General features: G+C 48.2%; 1 protein-coding gene across 1 annotated transcript in view; it reads left to right on the forward strand.

Moving 5' to 3' along the window:
• Positions 1-23,896, forward strand: part of LOC136791960 (lipoxygenase homology domain-containing protein 1-like) — a 126,484-nt gene that overhangs the window by 19,722 nt on the left and 82,866 nt on the right. Inside the window, exon 6 of the mRNA XM_067014662.1 lies at positions 3,103-3,287. Within this exon, the coding sequence (XP_066870763.1) occupies positions 3,103-3,287 (185 nt within the window). The remainder of the gene's footprint in view (positions 1-3,102; positions 3,288-23,896) is intronic.

The following is a 23,896-nucleotide window of genomic DNA, read 5'->3' on the forward strand; positions in this document are numbered from 1 at the left end:
TGAGAGTCTGCCTGCCGATGCAGGGGACACAGGTTCGTGCCCCGGTCCGGGAAGATCCCACATGCCACGGAGCGGCTGGGCCCATGAGCCATGGCCGCTGAGCCTGCGCGTCCGGAGCCTGCGCTCCGCAGTGGGAGAGGCCACAACAGTGAGAGGCCCGCGTACCACACACACACACAAACAAACAGAAAAACGGGTCAGTCTAACCCTAGGACAAATGGTGAAAGCAAAGCTATACAGACAAAATCTCACACAGCAGCACACACATACACACTCACAAAAAGAAAAAAAAGGGGAAAATAATAGTATATCTTGCTCCCAAAGTCCACCTCCTCAACTTGGGATGATTCGCTGTCTATTCAGGTTTTCCACAGATGCAGGGCACTTCAAGTTGATTGTGGAGCTTTAATCCGCCGCTTCTGAGGCTGCTGGGAGAGACCTCCCCCTCTCCTCTCTGTTCGCACAGCTCCTGGGGTTCAGCTTTGGACTTGGTCCCGTCTCTGCGTGTAGGTCGTCTGAGGGCCTCTGCCCTTTGCTCAGACAGGACGGGGTTAAAGGAGCAGCTGATTGGGGGGCTCCGGCTCACTCAGGCGGGGGGGGAAGGGAGTGGCACGGGGGCGGGGCGAGTCCGCGGCGGCAGAGGCCGGCGTGACGCTGCACCCGCCTGAGGCGCGAGGCGCACCGCGCGTTCTCCCGGGGAAGCAGTCCCTGGATCCCGGGACCCCGGCAGTGGCGGGCTGCACGGGCTCCCGGGAGGGCCGGTGTGGAGAGTGACCTGTGCTCGCACACAGGCCTCTTGGTGGCGGCAGCAGCAACCTTAGCGTCCCACACCCGTCTCTACTGTCTGTGCCGACAGCCGCGGCTCGCGCCCGTTTCTGGAGCTCCTTTACGCGGTGCTCTTAATCCTCTCTCGTCGCGCCCGAGGAAGCAAAGAGGCAAGAAAAAGTATCTTGTCTCTTCGGCAGCTCAGCGCCCGTTTCTGGGGCTCCTTTAAGCGGCGCGCTTAATCCCCTCTCCTGGCGCCCAGGAATCAAAGAGGGAAGAAAAAGTCACTTGCCTCTTCGGCAGCTTCAGACTTTTTCCCGGACTCCCTCCCGGCCAGCCGTGGCGCACTACACCTTCAGGCTGTTTTCACTCTGCCAACTCCAGACCTTTCCCTGGGATCCGACCGAGGCTCAGTTCCCAGCCCCGCCTGCCGCGGCGGGTGAGCAGACAAGCCTCTCAGGCTGGTGAGTGCTGATCGGCACCGACCCTCCGTGCGGGAATCTCTCCGCTTTGCCCTCCGCACCCTGTGGCCGAGCTGTCCTCCGCGGCTCCGGAGCTTCCCCACTCCGCCACCCGCAGTCTCCGCCCGCGAAGGGGCTTCTAGTGTGTGGGAACCTTTCCTCCTTTACGGCTCCCTCCCACTGGTGCAGGTCCCGTCCCTATTCTTTTGTCTCTGTTTATTCTTTTTTCTTTTGCCCTACCCAGGTACGTGGGGAGTTTCTTGCCTTTTGGGAGGTCTGAGCGTCTTCTGTCAGCGTTCGGTGGGTGTTCTATAGGAGAAGTTCCACGTGTAGATGTATTTCTGATGTATCTGTGAGGAGGAAGGTGATCTCCGCATCTTACTCTTCCGCCATCTTTAAGCCGTCTCCCCAGTGTCTAGAATATTAACTGGCCTACAGTGAGAGTTAGAGAAGCCAGGTCACATTGCAGGAGGCCTTTTGAGAGAGATCTCCCCTAATCTTGCTCTCTCTGGTGGAGTTTTTGTGAATGTGTGGGGAGGGATAACTCTGCCAGCCTGGTTGCTGAGGAGCAGTCTTCAATTGCCCCTTTTGGCCCCCCTCCACCTACTACCACCCCCAATCAAGTCATGCCCATTTGCCAGCGTGTCGAGATCACTTATGGTCTGACTGTACCCAGACTAGAGGGCCTGGACAGAAGGGAAATGCTGCCTCCATTCAGTCCTTGTTTTTTTTTTTTCCCTCCCACTAGAAAATATAGGGCCATGAACTCTCTTTACTGGGAAAATAAGGGACTTATGAGGGCCCTGGCACCGGTTGTGTGGGGAAAGGGGGTTATGAACACGGAAGGGGCTCTTATGGGGGAGGGTAGGGGAGAAGGTGTCAGTGTGTGGGAAAGGCAACCACTAAGCTGAGGTCCACTATGTGCCAGGCTCCATGCCAGGCAAAGACATGCATCCTTGCGTATATCATGTGTGTCATCCGTGTGTGCCGTCTTGGACTGTGGTTGTCCCGTTAAGACCTGCAAGTTGTAAGGCCTCACTGTGATGGGATGCTTGGTGCAAAATGAGGTCGCCCAAGGGTCAAGCTCTGGGGAAGAAACTGGGCCTCAAAGAGAAAACTGGACCACCAAGGTTGAAGAGGACTACAGGAAGTGGCAGAAGATAATGGGGGCCAGATTTTGAAGAGTCTGGATCTCTGCTGCCCAGCACAGTAGCCCCTGGCCCCACAGGGCTATTGATCACTCCAATGGGTCTCTAGCCCAAACCAGATGCACCGTGTGTGCAAAAACACACCAGGTCTTTGAAAAACTAATATGAAGTAAAGGAAGTAAGATAGCTCATTAATAAATGTTCACATGGTTACCCACTGAAATGATAAATGGATTAAACAAAATATATTATTAAAATTAGTTTCACCAGTGTCTTTCTTTTTCAGTGTGGCTACTAGAAAATCTAAAATTACCTATCTGGCTCACACATGAAGCTCATGTGATACTTCCATGGGGCAACACCAGTCTATGTGGCCATGGGGGATCCTCTGGGTGGTGGGACTGAGTATCTGGGGTGGGGGGGGTGGGTCTGGGAGTCAGGGAGAGAGGGGAAGCTCAAGATGGTCCCACTGCAAGCCTTAGCAATCCTGGATTTTCCATGGAAGGCAATATTTCCTTGTGGGCAATGTAACGATTCATTCATAAGCTCATCCACCTTGCAAGGAGTCCCCACTTTGTAGATAAGGAAGCTGAGGTCGGATAGGTAAAGTAACAATACCATCAAAATGATTAAACCTCTCTTTGGAACAAACATTGGGGTATTTCAGTATTGAAGGGGCGTCGTTTCTGTTCTGCCAGTGACGGAGTGGGTGTCTGTTTCTGCACCAGGATCGAGCATGACAACACAGGCTTGAACGCCAGCTGGTACCTGGACCGTGTGATTGTGACCGACATGAAGCGGCCTCACCTCCGTTACTACTTCAACTGCAACAACTGGCTGAGCAAGGTGGAGGGTGACCGCCAGTGGTGTCGCGACCTGTTGGCCAGCTTCAACCCCATGGACGTGCCCAGAGGTCAGTGGCCAGGCTGGCTTTGCCCGCCATCCCTCCTTGCCTGCACTGGGCTCACCCAGGCCTCTGCCTTGTTCTGGGCAGCCCCATCACCCCTTGCCACCTCTTCCTGTTGTCTAGGGCCCAGGGGAAGCCCCAGCTTTTCCTTGGGTCCCTCCCAAGAGCAAGTTCTGGGGGCTCATGGAAGTGGGAGATGCAGGAGGTCCTGGAGCCGTGATGGAGGAATGGGCACAGCCCTGAGTGTACCCTATGTTTTCAACAGCTCTTGTTGATGAGTATGTATCTACGGAGTGTTCCCTCTGAGTTCAAAGGCAGTTTTCCCTGTCTTCCTGTTCCCTAGCTTTTCTTCTGATGACCAAGGAAGGTGAGTTCCAGCCAGTGGGGCATGGTGGATGTGAATTGCAATCTACAGCTTCCAGAGTTCCATCGTGCTGCCCCCAGCTCCTCCTGATTTTATGAGGAGTAAAACAACTTATTTCAAGTACATTTCTGGCCCAAATCCTTAAATTCAGTCATTTTTAGCTCTACAGGAAAAATGGGAGGCAGGGGATCAAAGCATGTAAAAATATACATTGTATCTCATGTCCTATTTTATCACTCCTTTGTCACCTAAAGTCCTGACCTCACCTCACCCCATTATTGAACATATTTGTCTTTTCAAATAAGGGGACTTCACATGTGGGTACCATCATCATAATAGCCTGCCTGCACAGAGTCATGGGCCATCGGAGGGGAAAGGAACTTGGTGGCCAGGAGAAGAGAAGTGACTTTCTCAAGGTCACCCAGTGCAACACATTTCGCCTCCCAGCATGTACCCAGTGGTCTCCAAGTGCCACTGGCTCTTGCACCCCAGCTGAGCACATAAACATATCCTCTCTTCCAATGGACTTCAGCTCTCAGTTTCTCTGTCTACCTCTTATCTCCCACCTCCCTGTTGACCTTGAACACTTGCCCCATTCCTCTGTTGTCCCCATCACAATAACCTGCAACTTCACTGATTCTTTTTTTAAAGATATGTTATCCATCTTTTACTACAAAAGCCAAATTTGATCATTGCAGAAAATTTAGAAAGTATGGAAACACAATTATATAAGAAGAATAGCTGTAATCACATCACCTGGAAAAACATCATTGGTGAAATTTTTGTGCACTTATTTCTAGTCTTTTCTATGAATATATAGTTTGAAAGGATGAGCTGTTACAACATCTCCTGGTTTAGAGCATGTATATTTCTAAGCCATTAAATGTCACTCAACACCCCTACTTGTAAAGGCTCTGTAGCATTCTGGTGTAGGGCGATACCACCATTTATTCATTGAATCCTTTATAGCTGGACATTTATACTGTGTTCCCCCTCTAAATTTTTTGTTATTATAAATAATACTGTTATGAACAATACACCTAAATCTTTGCACAGATAAATGATTCTTTCCTTAAGATAAATTCCTAAGCGGAATTTCTAGGTCAGATAGAATCCACAGGGTTAAGGCTTTTAATGGGTATTCCCAAAGTGTGCTAGAAAGGACCCATCAGTGCACAGTCCCACCAGCTGTGCAAGAGCACCCACTCCACTCGGCCTTGCCAACAGCTGGTAGTATTGTTTAATTTCCCAACTGGACGGGAACAGGGACTTTTATTATTTTTTTTAAATTAATTTTTAATTGGAGAATAGTTGACTTACAATGTTGTATTACTTTCAGGTGTACAGCAAAGTGAATCAGTTATATGTATACATATATCCATTCTTTTTAAGATTCTTTCCCCATATAGGCCATTACAGAGTATTGAGTAGAGTTCCCTGTGCTATACAGTAGGTCTTTATTAATTATCTATTTCATATATAGTAGTGTGTATATGTCAATCCCAATCTCCCAATTTATCCCTCCCCCCACTTACCCTCTGGTAACTGTAAGTTTGTTTTCTACATCTGTAACTCTATTTCAGTTTTGTAGACAAGTCTATTTGTACCCCTTTTTTTAGATTCCACATCTAAGCAATGTCATATGATATTTGTCTTTCTCTGTCTGACTTACTTCACTCAGTATGACAATCTCTAGGTCCATCCATGTTGCTGCAAATGGCATTATTTCGTTCTTTTTTATAGTTCAGTAATATCCCATTGTATATATGTACCACATCTTCTTTATCCATTCCTCTGTTGATATACATTGAGGCTGCTTCCATGTCCTGGCTATTGCAAATAGTGCTGCAATGAACATAGGGTTGCATGTATCTTTTCGAATTATGGTTTTCTCCAGTTATAGTCCCAGGAGTGGGATTGCTGGATCATATGGTAACTGTGTTTTTAGTTTTTTAAGGAACCTCCTCACTGTTCTCCATAGTGGCTGTACCAGTTTACATTCCCACCTATAGTGTAGGAGGGTTCACTTTTCTCCACACCCTCTCCAGCATTTATTGTTTGTAGGTTTTTTGGTGATGGCCATTCTGGAAAAGGAGCTTTTCAATGTTCTCTCTTTGATTACTGGTGAGGTTGAACATTTTCATATGTTTATTGGCCATGTGGTGTGTGTGTGTGTGTGTGTGTGTGTGTGTGTGTGTGTGTGTGTGTGTGTGTGTGTGTGTGTGAATTGTCTGCCCATGCCCCCTGTGCCTGTCTTTTCTATTGGGGTGAATTTCACCAATTCTCCTACAGATCTTAAGCACTTTAATCCTTGATCAAGTCTCTTTATCAGGTTCAATCCTTAGCAAGTTGTCAAGCTTGCCATCTTTCTCTTTTGTTCTCTTAGTTTCCCCTTTCTTGGCCTTTTCCCTCCTTTTAGCTCCTTATCCAACCTTCTGCTTCGGTCACATGAAAATCCATTGCTCCACTGTTAGGAGAAGAGCTTCTGAAAATCACCATTGAGAAAGAATGAATGTAGCTCAGTGGTTCCCCAACTTTCCACAATAACTGTCCAGGGTAGTGTTTACTTAAAGTCTCTGAATCAGGCTGCCTCACTGGGCTCCCTGCTCCTTTATGGGCTGGGGGGCATTGGGTTTTTAGTATTTCCAGGCTAGATTCTGGGAGAGGGAATGAAAAACATGATCTTCAAATATTCAGGGACTTGCACTGGTAAACAAAAGGTTAAGTTTCTTTTCTTTTCACCTGGAATTATACTAATTTGGTGTTCGGAGGTCTTTGATCATCAAAATGGGAAAGATAATTATTTCTTTATTTGGAGTTTGACAGGTAAAAATATTTCAAAATGTGGGATGTGGGCCACTATAGAAGGAGGAGAGAGGAAAGGGGGCATTTTCAGTGTGTATTCCATACCCTCCTCCCCTTGTTTCCCTCTCCCCAGATTGCACCCCCAGGTTCCTCAGCCTCTCCTCTTGTGGCTCATCCCCAGCCTGGCTCCTGAGCAGCCCTGGTTTATCATTGCCCCTCAAGAACGTGCCTCCCAAGCTAGAACTCTGTGTTTCAGATGGGGCCTCATCAGAACAGCGTGCAGGGGGCCTCCCTGACTCCATTGCCTGCTTCTTTAAAAAAATTATTGTGGAAAAATTACATACTATTTACCATCTTAACTATTTTCAAATGGACCATTCAATGGCACTAAGTACATTCACATTGTTGTGAAACCATCACCACAATCCATCTCCAGAATTCTTTCATCTTCCCCAACTGAAATGTGTACCTATTAAAGAATAACTCCATATTCCCATCCACCTCCCCCCACCCCTGGTAACCTCTATTCTTCTTCCTGTCTCTTTGAAAATGACTACTTAGGAACCTCATATAAGTGGAATCATAGAATATTAGTCCTTTTGTGACTGCTTATTTCCCTTAGCATAGTATCTTCAAGGTTCATCCACATTGTAGCATGTGTCAGAATTTCCTTTCTTTGTAAGGCTGAATAATATTCCATTGTATGTATAGACAGCGTTTTATTTATCCATTTGTCTGTCAATGGACCTTTGGGTTGTTTCCACCTTTTGACTGTTGTGAATAATGTTGCTGTAAACATTGGTGTACGAATATCTGTTCGAGTTCCTGCCTTCAGTTCTTTTGGATATATACCCAGAAGTGGAATTACTGGATCATATGGTTATTCTATGTTTAACTTTTTGAGGAACTGCCACGCTCCTTTCCGCAGCAGCTGCACCATTTTGCATTCCTACCAGCAATTCCAATTTTTCCACACACTCATCAATACTTGTTATTTTCTGGGGTTTTTATTTGTTTATATTTGATAATAATCATCTTAATGGTTGTGAGGTGGTATCTCAACTGTGGTTTCGATTTGCATTTCCTGGGGATAAGTGATGTTGAGCATCTCTTCATGTGCTTATTGGGCATTTGTATATCTTTTTGGAGAAATGTCCATTCAAGTCCTTTGCCCATTTTTTAATCAGGTTGTTTGTTTTTTTGTGGAGTTGTAAGAGTCTATCCAGAATATATTTCTGGATATAAACCCTTTATCAAACATGATTTACAAATATTTTCTCCCATTCCATGGGCTGCCTTTTGTGCTGTTTGTGTCTGCTGGTGCATAAAAGTTTTTAATTTTTATGAAGTCTAATTTATCTAGTTTTTCTTTTGTTGCTTATGTTTCTGGTGTCATATCCGAAGTCACTGCCAAATCCTATGTCATGAAGCTTTTGTCCCATGTTTTCTTCTAAGAGTGGTATAGACTTAGCTCTTACATTTTGGTTGTTGATCTATTTTGAATTAAATTTTGTGTATGGTGAAAGGTAAGGTTTCCAACTTCATTCTTTTGTATGTGGATATTCAGTTTTCTCAGCCCTATTTGTGGAAAAGACTGTGCTAAGACCATTCCTCATTGAATGGTCTTAGCACCCTTGTTGAAAATCATTTGGCCATATATATGAGGATTTATTTCTGGGCTCTCTGTTATATTCGATTGGTCTAAATGTCTGTCCTTATGCTAGTACCACACCACTTTGATTACTGTAATTTTGTAGGAGCTTTGAAATCAGGATGTGTGAGACCTCCAAATTTGTTCTTCTTTTTATTTTATTATTTTATTTTATTTTTTAGATTTTTTGATGTGGACCATTTTTAAAGGCTTTATTGAATTTGTTACAATATTGCTTCTGTTTTATGTTTTGGTTTTTTGGCCCTGAGGCATGTGGGATCTTAGCTCCCTGACCAGGGATCAAACTTGCACCCCCTGCACTGGAAGGCGAAGTCTTAACCACTGGAGCTCCAGGGAAGTCCCTGTTATTCTTTTTAAAGATTGTTTTGGCTATTTAGTGTCCCCTGATGTCCTGCTTCTTTTTTTCTACTTTTTTTGTTAACAGCTTTATTGGGATATACTTCACATACCATATAATTCACCCTTAAAGTGTACATTCAATGGTTTTTTGTATATTTGTGAAGTTGTGCAACCATCACTACAATCAAATTTAGAACATTTTTATCATTCCAAAAGAAGTCCTATACCCTTTAGCAGTCACTCACAACACACCCCTCCCAATACTCCCTAGCTCTAGGCAACCATTAATTTACTTTCTATCTTTATAGTTTGTCTATTCTAGACATTTCATATACACAGAATCATATAATATGGGGCCTTTTGTGACTTGTTTCTTTCATACAGCATGTTTTCAAGGTTTATTCATGTTATAGCATATATCAGTACTTCATTTCTTTTTCTTTTTGCGGTACGCGGGCCTCTCACTGTTGTGGCCTCTCCCGTTGTGGAGCACAGGCTCCGGGCACGCAGGCTCAGCGGCCATGGCTCACGGGCCCAGCCGCTCCGCGGCATGTGGGATCTTCCCGGACCGGGGCACGACCCCGCGTCCCCTGCATCGGGAAGGCGGACTCTCAACCACTGTGCCACCAGGGAAGCCCTCATTTCTTTTTATGGCCTAATAATATTCCTTTTTATATTTATACTACATTTTATTTATCCATTCATTGATTAATGGACATTTGGTTTATGTCCTGCTTCTTTTAATGCACCCTGAATTCTCATTAACTATTTTTAACAGTGACACTACACCATAATCACCTGGAAGAAAAGATGAAAATGCTGTCTCCACCCAAGTCCTCAGTCCTTGCCCAGGACTTAAGAGGCTGCTGGAGAAACCTTTGGATTCTCCTGACTCATCCCCACGTGAATCAGCAGGTGTGGGTGTCCCAATCTTGGCTGGCTCTCCACCACATCTCAACAAAAAAATGATCCAGGCAGACATCACACTTCCTAATTAAGCATCTCAGATATATATGCAGCCTGAACAGGGAGTTTGCAGCCACCTCTATGCTCACTTCCTTCTTAGAATGGGTGTCAGGGGTCCTGGCACCTTCTGGTGCCTGGGGAAGGTTGGCAGCTGCTTTTTCAGCATATCTGTGTTGATTATACCTGGAAACACAGTTTTGACTATCGAATTGTTCCAGAAGCATTGCAAATTTTCCCTCCTGCCACCTGCTTCTTTGCATTCCCCCACCTCCATTGACATGGACACCTGATTCCCTTCCTGGAGGATTTATTTCATCCGGAATCATTCACCCTTTTGACACCCAGAACCCAGAGGGGCATTGACATTTACACACTGATGAAAGCCCTTGGCCAGGATCTAAGGACAGTCTCCCAGACCTCGAACTGAAGCCTCATCATTAGCAACTGCCATTGGTGATGCCTCCCTGAGCTGCTCTTAGATTCTGGGTCAGGGTAAAAACATGGTCTTTTCCATCAAGGTGCTCACAGTCCAAGAGAGGAGAGACATTGCCATAGTACAAGGTATTCACAAAAAGGGTGGAGGGCATGATGGTTCAGAGCTCCCGTCTCAAGTCACAGAGTCCTAGGTTCAAACCCCAATGCCACCTACTAGCTATGGACAAAATCCTTCTTCAGACTGTGTCTTCGTGTGCATATACCTCACAGTTAGTATCTTATTTAAAATTCATAACACCCTGAGGAAGTATGGTCTATTATTATCTCCGCTTTGCACCTACAACGAAGGTCAAGGTGAACCTCCATGACCCTGAGTAGTCTCCTCCTCTGTTTCTTGATCTCAGGCCAGCCACTCCCCTTTCTCAACCTGTTTGCTCAGACTGTGTTGGCTCTAGTGTCTGGCAGGCAGTGCTCTGAAAGCTGTTCTCTCCAGCACTAATAAACCATGAAGAGGTTTCAAGGGACCCATGGGAAATGGGGTTGAAGCCTGAGGGACAGGATGAAACACCCTCTCCCCACCTACTCCCAGATTGTGGAGTGGAAGCCAGACTACTGAGAGCAGTTTCTGGGGTTCAGGCCCCACCTCAGCTACCCCATAAAGGACTGAATAGGACTGCTCTCACCAGAGCCCCAGGGCCTGCCTACCTGCCTGCTGCCTTGGGGGCTCCTCCTTTCTCCCAGACATCTGTCACAAGTCAGTTAGAGAGAAAATTGTGGATCGCCCACTAAAATATATACCAGGGTCAGAGGAAACACCAGGGCCTGTGCCTCTTTCCCCTCACCGGCTATCTTTCACCCTTTCCTTCAGTTTTCTCCATGCCACCCAAACCCCATTGGGTCTAAAGCCCCAGCCTCTCTGGAAAGCATCACCTGTGCCCTTGCCTTGGGTTTTTCTCTCCCTGCAAACTCTGGAGAATTTGAAGTCTATGCCTTCCACTGTAGTGCAGTGATTCTCAGCATAGTCCCCCCACCCCAAAGGCAGTTAGGGGACGTGTAAGGAATCTCATGGGCAGAGAGGAGGAACTTTTGCACCTGCTCCCTGATGTTCAGGTACATTCTGGCTGAATCAGCTACAGCCAGAACGAGCCACTCTGGCTGATGGGGGTGTGCTGTAGCCCTCAGGAGTTTTGAGATGGATAAATGGCTGAGAAACACCGTATCTCGGGGACCACTATTTGCCTCTTTGGGCTCTAACTCCTTAATATGTGTCCATCTGGTGTCTCCAGCTAAGCTCATGTTTCTCTGAGGGTAACACTTTCACTTGTGCCCGCACAGCTGGTCAGTGGGGCTTGGGTGAAGATCTATAGGACGTGGGCTCGTGTGTGCATGGGTTGTGTGCAGACACACCCACTCATGAAGACCAGCAGCAGAGATGGGTGGAAAGAGCTCTCCTGGGGCACAGAGAGCTGACTTCTAGACTTGGCCCTCTGTAATTGTGCCCCTTAGGCAAGCTACTTGTCCTCTGGGCTGCCTCCTCATCTTACCAGAAATCCCGGATGTTGTCCAAGGTCCCTTGAGGCGCTAGCTTCCTCTGGTACTCTGCTAGCTAAGCATCTCTCGGCCCTTTCACCTGGCTTCATGTTTCTTCCGCCCAGTGATCCCCTTGAGGCTGGGTCACCTTTAGTGTGACATTCATGGGGCACAGCACCCACATGCGGTTGATAAGCACACCGCAGACTTACACAGGCTGAAAACGCAGGGCTACCCATGCCTTTCTGGCCCCAGGGAGGCTCAGGGCACATCCCTGAAGCTGGAGGTGGGATGGGGGTGGCATTGAAAGATCAGGGGTGGGGACGTGGAGGTAGACAGGCAGGATAAGATGGAGTAGATTTGGGGTGACCCAGTGTTGGGGCTCGAAGGAACGTAAGCCAGGGGCTCTCACCGGTAGGGAGGCACGGGCAAGACCTGTTTAGGGCAGACATGGCCTTCTCACTGCCAATATGACATCATTTCCTGCCTGCTGGCCAAGTAATTGTCCCCATCCTGGTGCCAACCCACAAACCCTCCCACCCTGAAAAGCACTGAGTTGATCACGTGGCTTAAATCAGTACCGAGCCCACATTGCAACAGGAGAGCCTGCCAGCTTGGCAGTGAGACAGGCCTCTGAAGCCAGGAGCTGAGTTCCAGCTGGCCTGGGGGCTGTGCACACCCCAGGGCTGTCAGAGCCCAGGCACAACAGCTCATCAGGGTTCAGACCAGGCCTCACAGACAGCCGAGAGGGCCCTTGCATTCAGAAGGGCCTGGAGTGAGGTGGGTCCAGCCACCACCCCTGCTCCCAGCTGGGACCTGTTCATTAGGGACAAGCCTTCTTCTAAGGAGTGTTTAGTCTTCTTTGGTGGATTACTAATAAATACAACTGCAACCAGTTTTGTGTTGTGCTCCAAAGAGACTGAGGGGCTGGTAGTTGGAGGAAAGGGAGCCCACAAGGAGGAGTGACAGCTTGGGCAGGTGGGCTGCAGTGTGCAGGCGGCAGGGAGGCAGATGATGTTCTCATTGCTTCCCAGTCTGGAGCAAATGGATTTGCTTTTTCTTTTTTCTTTTTTTTTTTGGCTCTACCAAATGAGACAGCCAGTGCTGGGGGCCCAAAGCTGCCCAGAGCTGGGGACCAGGTAAAAAGGATATTGTGTTCCTCTGGCACAATCACTGTTTCCACTCCTGTTTATTTCATCAGGTAACTGGGTTATAATTTCCAGCCCAGGCCATGCTACACAATGATTATCACGCAGCTCCAGGTGTGCACCAGGTCTTGGCAAGACCGTGTTGGGCACAGTGCCCAGAGTGCATTTGACCAAAGGACAGCACAAGAAAGGGATCTTGATTAACGTCTTAGGGGCATGTGCGGATTGTGCTGACCTGCAGTGGATTACGGACCAGCCAGAGAACTGCATGGTACAGGAGCAAATGCAAACAGCCTGGGTGACTGATGCAAAAGACACCCATTGTGAGAGCCCTGTCAAATAAACTGGCAGCCCTGACCTACTCCCAGATTCTACTGGATGATATCATAGAGTAGTTAGATCATTAATTTAAAAATATAGCTCTCTGGGTCAGAAAGCACATGGGCTGTGCACCCTGAGTTCTAGTTCTGGCTTTGTCCCCAGCAGGGATGGGACATGGGGCAGAGCTCAGTTCCTCTCCTGTCCTCAGTTTCTTCCTCTGTGGAGTAGGGGCACTAGATGGCCTCTTGGGTCTTTTCAATACTAGTAGAGTGTTTATTTTCACAAGCCAACAAAGGATTGTCTGGGGCCAGCCTTCCTCTACAGAGGCAGGAGGGGATTGGCTTTTGGCCCCTCCCCTTCTGCAGTGGATGCTTCTTCCCCATTTCATCCCCAACCCCTACTTTCTATTCTTTTGCACATGCCCATCTCCCCACCAAGAGCTTTGTCTCTGAACCCCCAATCTCTGTGGTCAAAACCTGGCTCTGGGGCTTCCCTGGTGGCGCAGTGATTGAGAGTCCGCCTGCTGATTCAGGGGATACAGGTTCGTGCCCCGGTCCAGGAAGATCCCACATGCCGCAGAGCGGCTGGGGCCATGAGCCATGGCCACTGAGCCTGTGCTCCGCAAAGGGAGAGGCCACAACAGTGAGAGGCCTGCGTACCGCAAAAAAAAAAACCCTGGCTCTGCCTTTCTACCAGTGAAGCATGAACAGATGCCTTAATCTCTCTACCTCTATTTCCTCATCTGTAAAGTGGGGATAATATTAATTCCCACTTCAGAAAGTGCTTGAGCTGGTTAATTAGGGGAGTGAACGTTAAAGGACTTAGTGCAGTGCAGAACATAGAATAAATGCTCAGTACATGAGGCAAGTCTGGTTGTCGCTGTTGTTACAAAGCCAGTGTTTCTCCCCCTGCTGCTTCTTCCACATCTAGGCTTGCGCTGACACTGAGACGCACAGACTCAAGATTCTGGCCTCTCAGACTCAGAAAGGACTTTGGAGGCACTAAGTGCCAGGATCCCCTCTAGAATCTGGCAGGCTCATCTAGACAACTGGGGATAGGCTCATGACCTTGACGGCAGCCAAAGCTTGCGAGGGGCACCACTCTTCCCAAACCCCTTCCCTCTCCCTGACATTTCCCCTGAACCCAGCTCAAATGTTACTCAGGGTCCCCTAGCTCTATTTGCTGTGGCTGCTGCATGGGTATCATGATTCCTTGGAACCCTACAGAGGTGGTCCTGGGCCCGTGGACTCACAGCCACGAGGGCTTCGGGGTGGGGAGAGCAGGACCAGCCTCGCAGCACTCTCCTCCTCTGAACTTCACAGCAGCTTCCCACCCACCCCATCTGCTGCCACCTAGCATTGCAGAAAGTCATCTCCGGAAAGAGTGGGAAGAAGAGAACTGCTTTGAATGAGGCCCCAGTGAAGAGTACCAGATAATTTCAGAACCAAAACGACCTTATCTACCCTCCTCTGTGTTACAGAGAAGAGATCAGAAGCCCAGGGAAGTTGAGCAAGCTGCTCTTGGTCACCCAGTGTAACTATAGGCAGAGCTAGAGCCTTGGGCTCAAGAGGCCAGCTCATTCTCCTCCAGCGTCATTCAGTGATTCAGTGGGCAGTGCGCATTTATTGGGAATCTTCTGTGCACCAGATCCTGGGCTCAGGGTAAATATGTAAGGCCTTTTCCCTGTAGGAGCTTAGAGTCTAGAGGGGAGAGGGTCAGGCCAGTAAATAATCACAGAACAAAGGGATAGAATGTTGTAGGTGGGGGATGACCCAGGCCAATGGAAGCACAGAGGAAGGAGGAATTAGGAGGGCTTTATGGAGGAGGTGATGCTCAACCTGTGACTTCATGGGTGAGGAGTTCGTCAGGCTTTCAAACAGAATGAGGGCACTTTAGGAACTGATGGGTCTTGGTGGCACAGTGTCTCATTCACAAAGCTGGAGACAGACCCTCAAATTCGCAGCTTCACTGTGGCCTCAGGTTCCCTGGGACCACTGCCAGCAACATTTTCTTTCAACCAACCAGCCAGAACCTTTGGGGGAATGCATGGAATTGTATATTTGCCCCATACTTGGTTACTTTGGTTTTCAAATAGGTGTTTATAATAACCTTTGTTTCTATTTTTGGAAATTGCCCTTTCGCAGAGCTGTATTATGTAATCATGAAAATGTGAATTTATGATACAGATATTGCCTTGGCCTGTGGGTGTCCATTCCAGCCACCAATGGTTTCCTACTTGACCCCTTTCCTGAGCATCAAGTGTTTTTCAGATTCTTTTCCATTATAGGTTATTACAAGATATTGAATATAGTTCCCTGTGCTAGACTGTAGGTCCTTGTTGTTTATCTAGTTTATATATAGTAGTTTGTATCTGTTAATCCCAAATTTATCCCTCCCCTGCTTTCCCCTTTGGTAACCATTAGTTTGTTTTCTATGTCTTTAAGTCTATTTCTGTTTCATAAATAAGTTCATTTGTACCATTTTTTTAGATTCCACATATAAGTGATATCATATGATATTTGTCTTTGTCTGTCTTACTTCACTTAATGTGATAATCTCTGGGTCCATCCATGTTGTTGCAAATAGCATTATTTCATTCTTTTTTTTGGCTGAGTAATAGCCCATTGTATATATGTGCCACATCTTCATTATCCATTCATCTGTTGATGGACATTAAGGTTGCTTCCATGTCTTGGCTATTGTAAATAGTGCTCTGTGAACATTGGGGTGCATGTATCTTTTACAATTAGAGTTTTTGTCTTTTCTAGATATATGCCCAGGAGTGGGATTGCTGGGTCATATGGTAACTGTATTTTTAGTTTTTTAAGGAACCTCCATGCTTTTCTTTGTAGTGGATGTACCAATTTACATTCCCACCAACAGTGTAGGAGAGTTCCCTTTTCTCCACACCCTCTCCAGCATTTGTTATTTGTAGACTTTTTGATGATGGCCATGTTGACTGGAATGAGGTGTTACCTCACTGTAGTTTTGATTTGCATTTCTCTAATAATTAACAATGTTGAGCAACTTTTCATGTGCTTGTTGGCCTTATGTACCTATATGTCTTCTTTGGAAAAATGTCTATTTAGGTCTTCTGCCCATTTTTTGATTGGTTTCTTTGTTTTCTTTTCTTTTTTTAAAAAAATTAAGCTGTATAAGCTGTTTGTATGTTTCGGACATAGGGAGGTATTATCACATCCCCATTTTGCAGATGAAGGAAACGAAGGCACAAAAAGGTTAAGTAATTTGTTTATAAGTGATGGAGCCAAAAGTGAACCCAGAGACTTGAACTTAATCACTGTGTAGGGCAGGCCTACAGACACCTCTGTTAACATTTTGGTGAATTTCTTTTCTGTTCTTTTTTTGTGCATGAATGTATTAGACACTATATATTGATGAAAAATGGTATTGTATTATAGTCAGATTTATAACCAGTTTTTTTCACTTAATAACATTGACTAATCTTCTAAACTATTATTCTAAATGCCTGCACGGTATTCCATGAATGAGTGAATACTATAATTCACCCCCAACAATCCCTCATTTTGGGTATTTTTAAGTTGTTCTCAATTTCTTGTTATTACTAACAGTGCTGTGATAGACATCTTTTTAGGTAATCTATGAACACAATTATTTCCTAGCATAAACTAATTGTTATGCACAGGGATTGAACTGTTGGCTCAAGGGGTTCGCAGAATGATAAGTCTTTTGACACATATTACTCATGTCGGGCAGCAACTGAGCAGTGCTGGCTTCCCAGCGCTGTGGGAGGATAAACTCCAGCAATGAAGTGGAATCTGGGTTGGAAAGAGAAATGCAGCCACAGTTGCTGAGTGTGCATGTGGAAGGGAAGGACCTTCGGCAGCGCAGCAGGAGTGGGGCAGGCGAGCAATGGGGCTGTGTGTGGAAATAGCTCCGTGGAGCTTGGCAGTGAGGGAGGTGAGCACGAAGAGGAGTAAAAGCTTATCTACTCAATACTGTTCAAACCCCTGATAGCATTAGGCTGACATCACAGTTTCCTAGGAAATATATGAGCTGTATATTTATTTGGGGGTGGGGGGGATGAAAAGAGCAGAGTATTTTTTCTTGATTACCACCCAAGAGCGACTATTCATGACTGAGTGATGTTTTAATGTTGTGTAACCAGGCTCAGCTGAGTTCAACCCATGGCCTGTGTTCTAGCAAGTGTTAAGTGCCAAATAGGTGATGCAGACCCCAGAAGTTCTGGAGTGCACTTAGGGCTTGGGAGGTAGGGCCCTTCAGAGAGAATCTGGGGTTTAAGCTACAGCCAGTAGGGTGGGTGGAATGACAGCTAAGGAGAGAGCCTTCTTGTCTGGATCACTGAGTCCAGGTCTGGGCTTCAATCTTTTCCAACTGTGAAAACTTAAGTGTCTCAACCTCCCGCTTCCATCCATTGCCTCATCAGTAGATGGTGACAATAGTCGTTGTGAAGATTGCAGGAGATAATAGGTGTGTTGGCCCACACTACTTCTCAGTAAGCCCTGGAGGCTCTCATTATCTTGATTAATGGGTGTGTCTGCAAGGGCAGTGAGCTCGAGGGCCTTATAGAGAAAGCCGAGGTGTTCCAGTCCTGTTCAAAGAACAGGATGAATCTGGGTGAGAGATTTGGGTCTCTGGACCCGAGGGAAGAAGGAGGAAACTGTCTGGGGACAGCACTGGGGGAGGGAGAATTCGAGCCCATGGGCCTGGGAGGGCATTCACTGATCAATGGCCATGACCTAGCTCTCAGCATGGAGCCTTGCCACCCGTCCTTGGGTTCTGCAGACCACATGCTCTCCATACCCATGCGGGCTTGAGTAGTTAGGGGCATTCCCTGGCTGGGGGGGGGTGGGGGAGAACGTTCCCCCTCGGCTCCCACCCCCAGGGCAGCCCCCGCTGAATCTCTCTGCCTGCCATTTTCATCTCCTCCCGCGCAGCGCCTGTGAGATCTCACGTCTGTGTGTTGGCGTCCTGGCTCTGGGTGAGCGGAAGTGCCGGGTGTCAGGGTGTGAACCTGGCAGATGCGGTTGGGGGTGGGGTAAAATCAAGACCCATCATCCTCCTTCCAACCCTCCTCCACAGTCTCACCTGCCAAAATAAATAAAGCCACGTTCTAATTAAACAGGATCTGGGGATGGGCGAAAGGCAGGGAAAGAAACTCAGTCAGCTCATCATCAGCTCATTCATGATTCTCTGCTTCCTGAAAAAGCCTGGACCACGTGAGCTTCTCGGAGGCTCAAACCACGTTGGGCATGGGGTGGTCTCTTCCTTGGCAAGTGGGACAGAGGCTTAGTTATGGGGTCTTTGCTAGGCTTCTGCTGTTGGGCACACGATGAGCAGCTCAGCTGGCTCACTTGTGCACGCGGCACCAGGACTTGGGGCTTCCAGCCCCCTCAGGGCTCTGCCTCCTCCTGCTACCCAGGGTTGCTCTCTGGAGATGTGTCCCGTCACTGCTGTGTGCTGACTGTTCCAGACAGCGTGCTGGGGAGGCTGTGGGAGCCGCTGGCGTACCCGGCGGTGCAGGAGGCATCTGGGGCCTGCCAGTGCCTGCCTTTTCTGGAAGCCCGCACAGGCAGCTTCCGGCTGGTCCGCAGGGGACAGATTTCCTGTTTGGAAGGAGTAGCCTTGTGCCTCTGCAATGGGGCGTGCAGAAGCAAAAAAGGACAAGGGCAAGGCTGGACTTGGGTATCCCCTGGGCAGGGCAAGAAGGACACAGACAACCCAATGATGTGGCCTTGAGGTAGCAATCTGTCTTTAAGCTGTAAACGATACTATCTGTACAGGACCCCTGCTCAACGCTGTTTGGCTCTGGAAGGCACCAGGTGATCGGCACCGTGATCTGTATCTGTTGTACGTTGTTCAGATGAACGTTTCAATTGGTTTGTCCACTCTGAGCTCCCGCTGACCTTTAGTGCAAGGAGGCTACTACCTGAAAGGTAGGGTTGCTGGGTTCAGATGTATAGGCTACGCACTGCACAAGTGCAACTATGTAAGGAGACTGCTTTCACGTCATAGAGCTTGTAGATTTATGCATTTATTATGACAGTTATCCAACAGATGGCAGTAACGTGTCTTGAGGAAGGGATCCCTTTATCTAATTTGCCCAAAGGCACCGTTTGGGCTAAGAGTAACCCTGCTGAAAGGCCAGAGAGAATTCAGTTCTAGGGAGAATTTTATAATGGATAATATGCCAAATGGGTAAACCACAGGCCAATTCTAGGGCTGGGGTGGCCCATCTCTAGTCTGTAGTCCATGGGTCCCAACTCTCCAGGTTCAAGGGAATCTTCCTACAGCTAAAAACATGCATGGGAAACACAGAGGATGGTACATCGTGTGATCGGGAAAGGTTTCTAAAGCGCACCTCATTTTTCATCTCCTGGTGCTCGGGTTCGCCACTCCAGCCGCTTTACTAACAATCGCCCCACTTGGAGAATCGGCACCTTTAACCTCCTGTTTTGCACAGTTTGCAAATTGTCTGGAGGATGAACGGGAAGAGGGGCAACCAATGAGAGACCAACTGTAGGTGTTTGGACAGGCACATGTCACTCTAATTTCCCATCAGGAAGAAGAATTAACCAAAGGCTCAGCCTGCCGCCCTGGAACCAGAATAGGGCCTGAAGCAATCCTGTTTCTCCCATACTCACACCTTGTTAGCTCCTCCTCCAACCCGACCTTCCCCTCTCTTCCCATCTCTGCTCCTTGCTCGTTCACAGCCAGGCAATGAGCTGAAAGGCATAACGCCTAAGGTTGCAGAACTGGACCTGCCGTCGTCCTCACCTTCAGAAAAGCCCAGACCAGACCCCCTTTTACTGGACTCAAGGGAACATCAGGCTCAGCCTAGTCACACAGCATTGTAAGGGCAGGAAAAGCGGAGCACAGGACCTGCTTCTTCTCCCCGCTTCCACCCCGACAGAGAAAGGGCAATAGTTCCCCCACCTTCAGAGCCCTGAGCTGCTTAGCTAGTGGTTAGGATGTGCTGTGATTATCCTGCAACCGGCAGCTGACTCCCCTGCGCCGGGCAGCTCCGTTCCTATCCAGGCAGCAGAGCTGCCTGCGGTCCTCTGCCAGAAACACACAGGACAGTGCCTGAGAGCACAAGAGAACACAGGGCAGGGGGTGGCCAAACCCAGCCTTCTACCTGTCTTTGTGTGGACCGTGAGCCTAGAAAGGCTTTTACATATTTAAAGGGTTGAAAAGAAATCAAAACAAAAATAATATCCCATGACACAGGAAAGTTCTGTGAAGTTCAAGTGTCCATATCCATAAATAAAGTTTTCTTAGAAAAAAAAACTTTCTTTTTTTTTCCCCCAAGAAAACTGGGCCCATTTGCTTATGCAGTATTTACATAGGATTGTATCCAGCTGCTTTGGTGCTACAGCACCAGAGCTGAGTAGTTGCAACAGAGACCAAGTGGCCTGCAAGCCCTAGAATATTTATTATCTGGCACTTACAGAAAAATGTTGCTGACCTCTGGCCAAGAGCATGAGAACCCACGAGGTATTCTGGAAACAGCCCTGGATTTGGAGACAAGGGACATGGCTTTGAGCCCTGCTGGCAACATCTAGTAGCTGTGTGTCCTCAGCTAAGCCACCTTGCTCTCTGAGCCCCAGTACCTCATCTGAGAGTAAGAATGTCCACTGTACCTGCCCTCCTCATGTGGCCCTTGCATGGATCAGACTCCATCAAGGGCACCAAGTGCCTTGTGAACTACAACCCCTGTGTGAAGGTTTAGTATTATTTCCAGGGAAGGTGAGTCATTCCAGGCCTCTTCTTTCTACCTTTCCACTCATCATCTTTCTCCAGACTGCCATGCTCCCTTGGCCTCTGGGGAAGGGATTTTTCCTGGCCCTTCCCCTTTCCCCCTGGCCAAACCACCCACTGTACCAGAAAGGCAAGTTTGCGTTTGTTGAAACTCTCATCATGGGAAATTGAGGGGCTCTCACGTGACCACTTAAGAGGAAGCCTTGCTGTACTGTGCTGGCTGTTTGCCAATGGTGAGGGGATGGAGCCCTGCTTTTATTCTTTCATCAATCTATGCACTTTCATCACAACTTAGAATGGGCGCTGGGCCCTAGGGCTTGCTTGGAAAATGGCAAATCAGATATTATGGGGTTCTGCCTGAAGAGGAAATATGGGAAAAAGGAGAGAGAACAGTAATAAAAGAAGCTTCTTTGTCTGTCTGTGGGGCCTTTTAAAGAGCAGATTTTTTTTTTTTTTTTTTTTTTTTTGCGTTACGCGGGCCTCTCCCGTTGCAGAGCACAGGCTCCGGACGCGCAGGCTCAGTGGCCATGGCTCACGGGCCCAGCCGCTCCGCGGCATGTGGGATCTTCCCAGACCGGGGCACGAACCCGTGTCCCCTGCATCGACAGGTGGATTCTCAACCACTGCGCCACCAGGGATGCCTCTAAAGAGCACATTTAAAGCAGTTCTTGGCCGCTCCTCAGTGTGATCAAGGGTCATCTTCTATCCATCCAGCCAGCTACATGGGGACCCAGCACCTCATCTTGCTGTAGAAAGTTCCACAGAGTTTAGAAGACAGTCTAGCCTTGTTCCAGAATCGACTTCCTCCTGCATTCTGTTAATCTGGCTTCCTGATCCCTGGGCACAGGCCCCTGATAGCCTCACCTGGCAAGGCCTGGAAGCTTTCTCTGGCCTATTGGCCCCCGACCCTTGGCTCATCACCCTGCTGCCTCACTTTGGCCCGGGTACTCTGCTTCTCTGGTCTTTCCAAGGATGAGGATGTGTGTTCCCGAAGCCCTTCGTGGGGGCTTCCCTGGTGGCGCAGTGGTTGAGAATCCGCCTGCCGATGCAGGGGACACGGGTTCGTGCCCCGGTCCGGGAAGATCCCACATGCCGCGGAGCGGCTAGGCCCGTGAGCCATGGCCGCTGAGCCTGTGCTCTGCAACGGGAGAGGCCACGACAGTGAGAGGCCCGCATACCACAAAAAAAAAAAAAAAAAAAAAAAAAAAACCAAAGCCCTTCGTGGGCTCCTGCTTCCTGGGCCTCGTCTGCATGGGCCTCGGGTACCTCTCCCATCCTCTGAGATGCTTCCTTGTTCTCCTGGCTTCCCTCCATAGTCTGCAAGGCTGCCTTTCCTGGTCAAATGTCTTGGAATTGCAGATTGAAGTGTTCTCACATCCCTCACCTCTGCCATTTTCTCCACAGCATCCCTGACAGGTGGCTCCCCACCAATGTGCTTGGCATAGAGTGACTGCTTAGGTGTCTCTGGGATTGGGAAACTCACTTCCCCCGAGGGCATCCCAGTCCTTTGTTGGATAGCCCTAGATACTAGAAAATGTTTCTTTTGGTGAGCTAAAATATTCCTCATTATAATTCAACCCACTAATTCAAATTCCGCCTTCTGGAATGATTCAGAGTGTCTGCTACTCCTTCCACAAATATTCCGCAGCCCCCTCATCCTTTCTCCTGCTTCACTGTGCCCAGTTCCCTTTGGGGTCCTGTTGCCCCTCTGGCAGATGCTCAGCAGTGGCCTTCAGAGCCTCTCCCAGTCCCCACGCCACCCTGGCCCCACCGGCCCTGCAGAGGGGTTTTGCCTCTGTGTGAAGAGAGCCCTGGACTGCACCTGAGAAAGGACTTGAACCAAAGTGAGTGGCTCTCAGAGGCCCTGCCAGCCAGAGGAGGAAAGAACCCCTGCAGGAGGCCTGTGCACCTTGGAGGATGACCAAGAACAGGATCCGCTGGATGAACCCCCTGATGAAGGGTGCCTGGAAGGCAACCTGGAAATCTTCCTTGTTAACAAGCTCCCCTGGGAGCCTGAATGTGGCCCAAGTTTCAAGTCACCGAGCAGGGGTTTGCCTGTCTGGACTCTTCTGAAGGCCCTGGCTCCGTGTCCCATCTCAGAAGGGTCTTAGTGGTGAAGCAAGAAGGGGTGGGAATCTGCGAACAACTGTCCTACTGAAGCCTTCATTTGGAGACAAAGATTGGAGGGTCTTCCCTCTGCCTGGATGGGTTGCACCAAGTAAAGATTGAGGAGAGAAAGAGAAGACTTTGCTCCTTCTTGGCTCAATGTCCTCAGCAGGTCAAAGGCCAGCCTTCAGGGCTGTGTGGGTGGAGTGTCCTCCGTGGGTCCCCTGCAGGATTCTGCACTGTGTCATCTCTAGAGGGCAGCCCTGTACTGCTGGACAGGATTCGAGATGGGAAGGGATGAAATTAGTTTCCTTCTCACCTCCCCATCTCAGTCCTTTGCTCTGAGCAACTTCACGGTTTGAAATTTAGGAAATTCAATTCCATTAGCTTTTCAAGGTACTCAGTGAGACTCTAATATGTGCCCAGCACTGTGCTAGGGGCTGTGAGAGAAGCCATCTGAGAGAAGGAAGTCCTGCTCCCAGAGCTCTTTTAAGTTCTTGAGGAGCATAGAATTCTCACCTGCAGGAAACAACAAACAGCACAAGGAGGAGATGGTGAAACTTGGAAATCATTGACACAGACAACATGGCAGAACCAAGAAGCACAGAGGAGCAAGACATGTGGGGGCTGGGACATGAAGGAAGGCTCTAGGGAGGAGGTGAGCAGAGGTGCTCTGATTTGGGCCTCAATTAAAACAGCTCTAATTTTTATCAGCTTCCTATATTAGGCACAAGACATCTAAAAAAAAAGATTCTGGTACATGAAAAATAGAAAGCTATTGTAGGAAGGGGAAAGGGAAGTGAAAGTTGCTTCAGCCCTTAGAATTGTTGGCACCCAAAGAAAACCTAGAGGAATTTCCATTTTACACCACATAGCCACCCTTGGCTTTTGCTACCCCACCCTAAGGCAGGCTCTGGTTGGGGAGACCCAGGCAGGACTCAACACGTTGTCAAGTTTACCTTGAGCTCCACCACCCTCTGACTTGAGGCCATGGCCAAGGCTGAAACATTTTGGGGTTACAGAGAATGGATTTCTGTTCAATAAATGGAGCAAAGATACAGGAAGCTGATACAGGTCTTTAAATGAGGTAATGCCTGAACATGCATTTGCTAGTTATTATTGGTTCCTCGGGTCTTTGCATTGGTTATGGCCTTGACAACTTACATAT

This window comes from Kogia breviceps, chromosome 15 (assembly GCF_026419965.1).
Source record: "Kogia breviceps isolate mKogBre1 chromosome 15, mKogBre1 haplotype 1, whole genome shotgun sequence".
Taxonomy (NCBI): domain Eukaryota; kingdom Metazoa; phylum Chordata; class Mammalia; order Artiodactyla; family Physeteridae; genus Kogia; species Kogia breviceps.